The 12,500-nt window shown below is 30.7% G+C and overlaps 1 protein-coding gene across 1 annotated transcript; it reads right to left on the bottom strand.

Annotated features, from left to right (window-relative positions):
• Positions 1 to 549: 549 nt before the first annotated feature.
• LOC125037021 lies at positions 550 to 4,399 on the bottom strand. The gene is made up of 6 exons (XM_047629982.1): positions 4,267 to 4,399; positions 2,734 to 3,993; positions 2,294 to 2,605; positions 1,923 to 2,120; positions 1,734 to 1,808; positions 550 to 1,581 (listed from the first exon to the last, which is right to left on the bottom strand). The coding sequence occupies exons 2-6, from the start codon at positions 3,880 to 3,882 to the stop codon at positions 832 to 834; spliced, it is 2,484 nt and encodes an 827-aa protein (XP_047485938.1). The 5' UTR covers positions 3,883 to 3,993; positions 4,267 to 4,399; the 3' UTR covers positions 550 to 831.
• Positions 4,400 to 12,500: the final 8,101 nt, after the last annotated feature.

Genomic DNA, 12,500 nt, shown 5'->3' with positions numbered 1-12,500 from the left:
CAGAAATTCCCTCCATTCACATTATAGCCAGATATCACGATAAACCACATCCTGCATGCGTTTAGCATATCTGTATCCCTATCTATTAGAAAATAAGAGGATATTGGCAATCCTTTTTGCCTCGTTGTCTGTCGTACAAAGAAATATAAAGATCTACCTATCTACAAATCTGTCTTTCTATCTCTGTGTCTGTATGCCTGTATCATGTGTGTTGTGTGTACTGAATATATACACGGTGAAATTAGTACATATTACCTCATTGCATTAAACCCTCTTTTTTTTTTTTTTTCAGTAATCTTTAATCGGATTGAAAATTTTTCTCTCTTGTAATTTTCTTACAGAAAAATAGTAAGCTAGAGATCCAAAGACCAGGATATGAAAATGCTAAATACAAAAGCTAGATGTATTTATACTAGAAGTTTACAATAAATAGCATTTGCATGGCTAGATATATCAAGTACAATATTTGGTTAGATATAATAAATAAATCATGTGTTATATGAAGAAAACTATCTAGTTGTCTTCATGTATAATATATATACATAATCATTCAATATATATATATATATCGATAATTGGTAGAAAAGGTATGAGAATATAGAAATTTACAAACCAAGAAAGGTAGATGAAATATTTTGTTGATAGTTATATATTGAAATTACACCATAGTTTTACTTCTCTACATTTATCCTGATGGCCAATGTTTGTCTATAAATATTCTTTAAATAAGAAATATCGAGTACCTTAAGATACCATTGCAGATCTCTTCAATTAATGGTGTATAAATCAGATAAAAAAAAAAAAATTGCTTCCCAGAGGATCTCATTAAATTTACATAGGATTAAAGAAGAATTTCTTGGTGAAGCCAAAGTACCTCAATTCGGGTGAGAAAGTAGGAGAGCTCTCGTTATAATCTTTCAGGAATTCTCTGTAAAAATCACAGAGTTCCTGGTCAGCTGCATGCTCTGCCAAAGTGCGACACAAATACCAGTTGAAGGCTGTTGCTTTCCCATTCGGGATGCAGGTGAGACCAATGCTGTTGGAATAGATACAAGCCATGTCGTTGAGGGGGTCTGTCAACCTCACCATTTTTAGAGGTTCACTGCTTGAAGTCGTGTTAACTTCACTTAGGTTGTACAAGTTAAAGATGAAAAGTTTGGGCTTGTTTTTGAGCTGAGGGCACTCGGAATCTTTGAAGAGATTTAAGATATAGTCGATATCTACAGATTTCATGTCAGACGTAAGAAACTTCCTGTCATTTACACTATAACCAGAAATGACAAATATAGCACATCCGACGTCTGTCAGCTCATCAGCATCACGAATATTTTTCAGGACTTCCTTAGTTTGCTGAGCCGTGAGTGACGAGTGTATTTTACACATGTATCCCATGTTATCAAATACATCTGACATAATGCGAGCATCGTAGTCGAGTTGCTGAAGGTTCAGGTCGGATCTGTCCTCAAAAGCACTGAAGTTGAAGATGCGAACAAAGCCTCGTGCTTCTTTGTCCATCTTGTACACATCAGCACCTCCTTGAATTGCCTTTGCATGTCTCACGTGAAACTGTCGTGTGGGCACCTGAAATGAAATATTATCTGTCCTTAGTGGAATGGAAAGTAATGGAGGAATTTTCTTCAAAATCAAAATAGTTATAGAATCTTAAGCAGAAAAAAAAAAAATGATACATTTAATGTCAATAATAAAAAAAAAAAAAAAAAAAAAAACTTTACTTTAAGTTGTACCGAGTTTGAGGCGGCTGGTGTTAGAAGGCCAATTCCATCGGGTTTCTTATCATTTCTTGCTTTCTGAAACATTTGGAGTCAATGTCAGTTTTCCAAAGCTTACATTATGTAACATAATTATTTTATTTTCAAGACACTGTTGGCAGTTTGAGGAAATATGTGATATAGGATGATTACCTTGGCAAACATGGTAACAGCCCATTCCATATTCAACGCACTGGCCAGGAGGCGAGATGTAGTGACTCCAAGCTCTCGTGCCAACAGTCCGTTCACCAGCTTTCCACCATGACTGTCTGGGTCTGCACCAAGTTCCACAAGTTTTTCTGTTTCTTTCTGGTTTCCTTCTAATATGGCATTGAACAGATGGCCACCAAGCTTAAAACAAAAAGGAAATTGATTTAAAAAAGTAAATACTCAAACTGTTAACGCTTTTTGCACAATTAGTTACATTCTAGTACTCTACAATTTGTTATAATTGGAGTGTCGGATTTAAACTTGTCTGATTTTAATGCTGCTGTGGTATCTGATATTCCATCATAAATACTTACTAGGGTTTTTACTGTGTTATGACGATTATCCCGTTTGTCGGCTTCAAAGTCAGAGTCACGCACTAAAAGTTTCAGCACTTGTGTGTGACCCTTTTCTGCGGCCACATGAGCTGGAGTCTGTCCCTCCTTGTTAGTAACATTGGGACTGATAAATTTCAGCAGAAACATCACCACATCTGGTTGGTTGTGAGACGCTGCAGCATGAAGGAGTGTGCATCTGGTCTTGCTTTTCCTCACAGCTGATCCCGTATCTTGTAAGAGTTCCTGCACTCTAGCCATATCTCCACTTTCCACTGCTTTGAAGAGCTGACCCTATTGAGCAATAACAACTTGTTGAACTCTTAGATACATTTTGAAAACTACTAAAGCAAATTGTAAGGCAAATTATTAAATATTTGATAAAGAAACAATTAGGTATGTCTACTAAAAGTTTAAATTACCTTTAACTTGAGGACATGAAGTGGTGTGTGGTTAGCGATGCGTTTAGCCAATCTGTTTGTTGAACTTCGGGTATTAATGTAACGTTTCGCTGGAGTCTTCGTCCTCTTCGCCATCATAACATTAGTTTTGGTTTGCTTTGACTTTGACTTTAATTTCCCAATAAATGACTTCTGGGGCATGGAAATAGGGTTTATTTTCGATGCCCGATTAGGATCTAATGGACAATTTGGATTTCCACAAATTGAACATCTGTCACCTTCAGAATATTTATCTTCTGAAGTTTTTTTTTTATCAAAAGTTATAGAGGATATATTCTGCAGTTGACTTGGCACAGATGATGAACTCTGAGACATTTTCTCAGATCCTGCAGTTGGAACATCCGTGGAGTTCTCACTGGTCATTATGGCCTCAGATATCACTACTTTCTCTGCTGCTTGATCTTCTGACTTATCTTCATTAGGTGAGACCCCGGGTTTTACTTGTGTTTCTGTCATAGTTCCTTCTGATGGAGCCTCAAATGGCATGTCTTGTGATATTGGTGACATAGGCGGTGAAATAACGCAGTTTTCCTTTCCCAGTTCTGCTGTACCAACTTCCTCTGTTGAAACCCTAGCTCTCTTTTCTAATGAAGCTTCAGATTCTTCTTCAGTTGACAGGTTCCTGGACCTCTTCAGAGAGAATTCTTTAGAGGGGACTTGACTTGTTAGACTCTCCACTTCCTTGGCGGAAGTGTCTGTATTTGCACTGCAGAAACTTTTCGTGGGCAGTTCAGGCGCCGTCTCCTTTGACTTTTTCTCCGATGAAATATCTGTAGACAGGTTGCTAGGCATTTTGATTAGTTGGTCATTAAACATATTTCCACATACTGAAGTCTTCTCCATGCCACTGCATCGCCTTATTAGCTTGAATAGCGAATCCGGCGTCACGCTCGAATTTTCTTTCGATTCGGAAGAGTAACTGTTACAGTTGGCTGAATCTTCATTCGAGATCTTTGCGCTGGGAAGCAAAATCAATGAATTTTCTGACATTTCCCGCAGCAGAGACTGGCAGAAGAATGAGTTGGTTCGCACAACTTCTGATCGAAGACCAGTCACTTCCTCCACGGGAAGGCAATCTTCCGGAATGTAAGGTGGTGTTTTATCAGCCATGTTCCCGAGGATAAGTTCGTTGAGAAGGACTGGCTATGAGGGCGACGGTCACCGTGCTTGGGAGGCCTTCAAGTTTCTCCTGATAGTTTTTATTATTTTTCGCCGTGTATTCTGCAAGCCCAAAACTAATGTTACTTTTATCAACACCTATTTACTAATTACTAAAAACCGGTTACGGTATAAAAGATTGGGAGCAACTGAACTACTTTCAAGTGTATGTTGTTACTAATTGTGAGATTTATTTTCAATAATGTTTTATAGTCATTAATGGAGATATCCGAAAGATTCGGAAACGTGAATTCCACGAGCTATGTAATCTGCAGTATATCATGCAATTTCGTTACACAATGTGGCTCTTAATGTCTCTATAACATTTTTCCTTACCTTAATATTAATCCAGTAATTGTTAACTAAACACAAACACCATTGATTTTGCGCAATAAACGGCACAAGTAAGCCTTAAGATATTATCTGAATGCTTTGAAGTGTTGCACACACTATCAATGCTCAGCGAGCGAGCACTGACTGCAAGGTTGGTGTGTCCGCTATTTATAGGGCTCCGACGCCAGACAAGTTGGAACGCGATATCCAGGCTGCGCGCGCAAAACTTGTGCCGATATTTTGTTTTCGTTTACGGATTCCAACTTTACCCTAATATGAGATATAGCATACATACACTATACATGTATACGCACACACATATATGTAAATAGATAAATAGATACGGGTGCTGCATAGATAGAGAGATAAATAACGACGTACGAACAGATGTAAATGCATAATAATCATTACGATTACGTTATTTGATTTAATATTTCAAGATAATAAGTAAAGACAATAATCAGTCAACTAGACCTATCGGCAATACATTTGATCTGTATATATATACATACACACACACACACATATATATACCCAAAGACTTTTATTTATAGTATGTAGATAGGAAAAAAGGCAGAAATTTAGAAAACAGATAACTTACATGCAACTGAGTATGCATATATATATATATATATATATATATATATATATATATATATATATATATATTCATATGTCTGTTATATTGATACGTTTGTGACTTTCTACGGTTTTAGATGCATACATGTGTATAGGTTAATGTGTATATATACACTTTTGTGTGTATATATAATTGTTTATATATTTCAATACAGTTTCTCACACTACTTCTCGATGTGCCAGCGACACTTGGCAACACTCGCGGGTTGAAACTTGTAATGCTACGTCACGATGACGTCACTGAGGAGGTTATGATATGGAAATCCATTTTTGTATATTTCTTGTTTCTCTTTGTCTCTCTTATTCTCCCTTTTGTCTTATCATGTTTCTTCACTGCTCTCTCTACCCCATTTCGCATCTTCAGATGCCTATCTTTCTTTCTTTGTTGTCTTTCTGTGGACACATATATGTAAATATACGTATATATACATGTATGTACAGGTGTATATATACACCTATGATATATATGTGTATATATAAATATGTACACATATATATACCATATATATGTAAATATATACTTATTTAGGTATATATATGTAAATATATGTTTTTATATGCGTGTGTATATGTATAATATATATATATGTATATACATATATATGTGTGTGTGTGTGTGCATATGTGTGTATATGTAGATATGTGTGTGTGTGTGTATACACAAACTGTATATATGCATATATGTATATATATTTATATTGTCTTTCTGACGACACATATATGTAAACATACGTATATAAACATGTATATACAGGCTTATATATGTGCGCGCATATAAGTATATGATGTATATGTGAATATACATAAATATATACACATATAGATACAATATATATATATAGATATATACTGATTTAGGTATATATATGTAAATATATGTTTTTATATATGCGTGTGTATATGTATAATATATATATATGTATATATACATATATATGTGTGTATGTGTGCATATGTGTGTATATGTAGATATGTGTGTGTGTATATACACATACTGTATATATGCATTTATGTATATATATTTATATGTATATATTTATGTGTGTGTGCGTCTGTGTTGTTGTGTGTACTGTACACGCACATATATTTATATATATATATATATATATATATATATATATATATATATATACACACAGATACATCTATGTACGTAAACATATTTACATACATATGTATATATATGAATATATAGATATACATATATATACAAATATAGATTTGTAAGTAAGAATGTATGTACTGTATATATATATGTGTGTGTGTGTGTGTACACACACACACACACACACATACACATATATATATATATATATATATATATATATGTAAGATTTCATATATCTGTGTATGTATATATGTATACGCATACATATGTATAGATGAATGTGTATGTATATATACATATATAATTGTATGTAAACATATATCTATTTATATGCATATGGACGTATATTAAGTATATCATGTATTATGTTTATCATTCTGATGTATGTATATCTAAAGTGATATTCAGGTGTTATTATTACATTTATTATGATCATTGGTATCATCATTATTATTATTATTATTATCCTTATTATTACTATTATTGTCATTATTTTTTTATAATGATGATGCTAACAATAATAGTAGTAATAGTAGCAATGCTACTACTACTCATAATAATGATGATAATAATAATAGTAATAAAAAATATGATATTAATAATTATTATAAAAAAATAGTAATGATGATAACAATAATAAAAGGAAAATGATAAGAATCATGATAATAATAGTAAGAAGGATGATTATAATAATTCATTATATGGATAATGTTGATAATAGGGACAGAAATGATAACTGTAATAATGATAGCAATATTAACAATAATGATAATGATAATAACAATAATGATAAAAATAACCATAATAACTTTAATATTATCATTGGTAATGATAATAATAATAATAGTAATTATATTAATAGTAATAATAATAGTAATAATAATAATTGTTGTTATAATAATAGTAATGATAATAATAACAACAACAATAATAATAATGGTGAAAATAATAATAATAATAATAACAATAATGATAATGATAATAATAATGAGATATAGATAATAATTTCCAATTATTAAAAAAAAAATACTAATACTAATACTAGTAATAATAATAACAATAATGATAATGATACTAATGATGATTATAATAATAATGATAAAGGAAAACAAGTAGACAAACGTACAAACACACTGCCTACTGCAATGAAAGGCAACCTCACAGGCCATAACACTTGGGGCAATATACACTAGTAGAATGTTATCACAATGATAGCAGTGTTCAACAGATTAGCTAATCATTACCTACTGCTTGTGTACAAGCAAGGAACGAAATAGCAAACAAGCACAGGTAGATAATCAGCAATTATATTGATTACCACTTTTTTTAAATATAAAGATATGCACGATTATACATAAATATCATCACATACCATCTCCTTCCGTGACGTCATATTGACGTAGCACAACAAGTTCCAACCCGAGAGAGTTGCCAAACGTCGTCTGCACACGTACATATAAACATATAAATATATACACACACACACACGCGCGCACCCGCGCATATATATATATATATATATATATATATATATATATATACATACATATATATACACATATATGCATACATATAGAGATATGTGTGAGTTTGTGTGTGTATTTTCTTTTTCTCTCTCTATAAATATGTGTGTGTGCGTCTGTGTGTGCGTGTGTGATATATATATACATACATATATATATATATATATATATATATATATATATATATATATATATACACACACACAATAGTTTATATGTAAATATATGATGTTTATATTTATTCACACAGACACATAAGTGTGTATACATACATATACATATATATGAATAAATATACATATATATATATATATATATTTGAATCACACACACACACACACACACACATATGTACATACTGATATATATATATATATATATATATATGTACATATATATAATCATATATATATATATATATATATATGTGTGTGTATATGTACATATGTATATTTGTATACATATATGTGTATATACACACAATGTTACATACATATACAGTGAAAAAATAAATGAATACATAAAAATATACATATATACAAATAATATACATACACATTTGCGTACATACATATACAGGTACATGCACATATATGTATATGTATATGTTTATTTATGTACAAATATATAACATATATACACATATTTACATGCATACATGCATATATTTATGTATAAATAAACATATATATACATATGTGTATATGTATATATTGATACATATACAGTATATGAATAAATTAATGAATAAACACATAAATATGTATATATATATGTAATATACATACACATATTTACATACATCCTGTATATATATCGATATTTATATACATATACATACACATATTTACATACACACACACGCGCGCGCACATATATATACATATATATAGACATATTTGTGTGTGTGTTCTCTCTCTCTATATGCACATATGTGTGTGTGTGTGATATATGTATATACATATATACATATATATATAACAGTTTATATGTATATATATAATATTAATATTTATTCATGCACACACACACACTCATGCACACACACACACACATACATATATGTATGTATGTATATGTATATATATATTTATATATATACACACACACACACTCATATACATATATATGTATACACACACACACAAACACACACACATATATATATATATTTGAATCAGTACACACACACGCGCACACACACATTCACATATATATGCACACACACGCACACACACATATATACTGATATATATATATATATATATATATATATATATATATATATATATATGTATATATATATATGTATATATACTGACATAGATCTTTCAATGAAAAAAAAATATATATAATATACATACACTTATTTACACACATATATGCATATATATACACATATATATACGTATATGTATTTATATATACTTGTATATACATATATGTATGTTTGTATGCATATATATGTATATATACACAATGTTACATACATATATAGTGAGTAATTAATGAATAAATAAGAATATATATATACTTATAACATACATACACATATTTACGTACATACATACACAGGTACATACATATATATGTATATACATATATATAATTATTTACAAATATATAATATATATACACATATATATATGCATATATGCATATATATATATATATATATATATATATATGTATGGAAATCAACATATATATATATATATATATATATATATATATACATATGTACATATATACTGATACATAAACAGTGTATGAATAAATTAATTATAATGTATATATAACGATATATATATATATATATATATATATATATATACATATACGTACACATATTTACACACACACACACATATATATACATATATATATATATATATATATATATATGTGTGTGTGTGTGTGTGTGTGCTAATATATATGTATACATATACACTGATTTATATATATATATATATATATATTCATCTATTTCTCTCTGTTTACATATATATATATATTCATCTATTTATATGCTGTTTATGTATCAGTATGTATATATATACTTATATATACATACACTGATACATATACATATATATATAAATATATATATATATATATATATATGTGTGTGTGTGTGTGTGTCTGTGTATGTATGTAAATATGTGTATGTATATCGTGTATACATATATGTGTATTTCTTCATTAATTTATTTATACACTGTATATGTATATATGTATATATACATATGTATATAAATATGTATATACATAAATGTTTATATAAGTACACACACACATATATAAATTTGTATATATATATATATATATATATATATATGTATGTGTGTGTGTATGTGTGCGTATGCATATATATAAATATATATATATATATATATACATATATATATATATATATATATATATATATATATATATATATATATATATATATATTTACATGCACACAGAATATCTATGTATATATACATATATATATATATATATATATATATATATATATATATATATATATATAAACATATTTACATGTATATATATATATGCATACATATATATTTATCTATATACAAATATATATGTATGTATATATATATATATTCACATATATAATGATGTATTTGTATATACACACTTATGCCTATACATGTGTTTATATATTTTGATTTAAAAAATCATAATACATCGCATATTTTAATGTACAGAGTTTCATTAATTATCAATCATAAATCTACGGCCACAAAGATTAACTCATTTAACTCAGAATAGTCTCCTGAAAATATTGTAATGAATACAGAGGACTTCTCAAATTTACAATATAGCCAAATATGACAAACAAAGCATATCCTGCATCCGTTTAGCATACCTGTATCCCTATCTTTTTGAACAAAATAGGTTGTTGCAAACCCATTTGCCTCACTCTCTGTTGTACACAGGGATGTCAACATCTACCAATCTACATATCTTTCTATCTGTGTCTGTCTGTCTGTCTGTATCATGTGTGTTGTGTGTACTGAATATATTATACACAGTAAAATTAGTCCATATCACTTCAATGCATCAAGCCCTTTTTTTTCTTTTTTTTGGTACAATAATCTTTAATCGGACTGAAAGGTTTTCACTCTTGTAATGTTCTTACATAAATTTATTAAGGCTAGAGATCTAAGGACCAGGATAGGAATATGCTAAATTACAAAATCTCGATGTATATAAACTAGAAGCTTACAATGTATAGCATTTGCATGACTAGATATATCAAGTACATTAATTGCATGAATCATGTGTAATATGAAGATATCTATCTAGCATTCTTCCTGTATAATATATATATATATATATATATATATATATATATATATATCGAGAGACAGGGGAAAAGGTATGAGAATATAGAACTTCACAAAGCAAGAGATGTAGCTGAAATATTTTGTTGAGAGTTATATATCGAAATTACACCATAGTGTTACTTTTCTACATTTGTCCCAATGACCAGTGTTTGTCTAGAAATTTTCTTAAAATAATAATTAAAAATCAAGTGCCTCAATTAACATGCCATTGCAGATCTCTTGATTTAATGGCTTATAAATCAGACAAAAAAAAAAAAAAAAAAAAAAAAAAACTTTCTCCACAGAGAATCTTATTAAATTTACATAGGATTAAAGAATTTCTTGGTGAAGCAAAAGTACCTCAGTTCGGGTGAGAAAGTAGGAGAGCTGTTCTCGGTAAAAATCACAAAGTTCCTGGTCAGCGGCATGATCTGCCGAAGTGCGAACAAACACCAGTTGAAGGCTGTTCCTTTCCCATTCGGGATGCAGTGGAAATCAATGCTGTAGGAATACATACAAGCCATGCTGTTAAGGGGGTCTGCCAACCTCTTCACTTTTAGAGTTTTAGTGCTTGAAGTCGTGATTACATACATACATACATACATATATACATATATATATATATGTATATATATATATATAACGAAGGCCACCATCAGTCGGTGTCGACTATGGCATTAATGTGTTTACCCACTCTCGTAAAAAAAAGAGTCAGTGACTGGGTGAAAGAATGTGAGGAGCAAGCTGTTGTCCATGCAACATGCTCCCCCTCTCGACGCAGCTAATGGATCCAAAGGAATGGCATAGACCGATACGGTTTGGCACCAGCGGCTTCGCAGGAGTTGCCAGAACGAGCTCGCAAGCGACAACGAACTGCCTTCGAGACCCCGGCTCCGGAATTTTCTGTAGGGTTGGCTCCCGCATCCTTTTCATGTTATAGATGGCACAAGGCAGTGGATTGTTTTGTATTTCTCCCCCTCTATCTCTCCCCCTCCTTCTTTCTATCTCTTTGTACGTATGTGTCCGTCGCTCACTCTCTCTTCATTTCTCTCTTCCTTTCTCTCTCTCTCTCTCTTCATCTCTCTTCATTTCTCTCTCTCTCTCTCTCTCTCTCTCTCTCTCTCTCTCTCTCTCTCTCTCTCGTCTCTCTCTCTCTCTCTCTCTCTCTCTCTCGTTCCTTCATTCTCTCTCTCTCTCTCTCTCTCTCTCTCTCTCTCTCTCTCTCTCTCTCTCTCTCTCTCTCTCTCTCTCTCTCTCTCTCTCTCTCGTTCCTTCATTTCTCTCAATTATTTCTCAAGTTTTCTCATTTCCTTCCTTTCTTACGTCAATCTTTGAGCTAATCTCCCTCGTTTTAGTCTGTTCTCTCTTTTATTCAGATATTTCTCATATTCCTTGGCGTCGGTTATCAGATTGATAAAATAACTAATAGATAGATAGACAGAGAGAAAGGAAGAAGACAGAAATAGAGACAGTGATTAATAAATAGATAGAGAGAAAGAGACAGATACAGATAGATAGATAGATAGATCGAGACAGATACATCAAGCAGACGAAGAGCTTTGTGTTTATTCCGAAAGTTCATCTAATTTTGTTGTTTGAAGATTTCAGATTTCCCCCCCCCCC

Source organism: Penaeus chinensis, chromosome 22 (genome assembly GCF_019202785.1).
Source record: "Penaeus chinensis breed Huanghai No. 1 chromosome 22, ASM1920278v2, whole genome shotgun sequence".
NCBI lineage: Eukaryota > Metazoa > Arthropoda > Malacostraca > Decapoda > Penaeidae > Penaeus > Penaeus chinensis.
This window is presented reverse-complemented; position numbering and strand designations above follow the sequence as displayed.

Coding starts and splice junctions, on each gene's coding strand:
- LOC125037021 (XM_047629982.1), bottom strand. CDS start 3,882: ATGGCTGATAAAACACCACCTTACATTCCGGAAGATTGCCTTCCCGTG. Junction 2,121..2,293: donor ATAACACAGTAAAAACCCTA/GTAAGTATTTAT, acceptor TTTTGTTTTAAG/CTTGGTGGCCATCTGTTCAA. Junction 1,809..1,922: donor CTGTTACCATGTTTGCCAAG/GTAATCATCCTA, acceptor CAAATGTTTCAG/AAAGCAAGAAATGATAAGAA.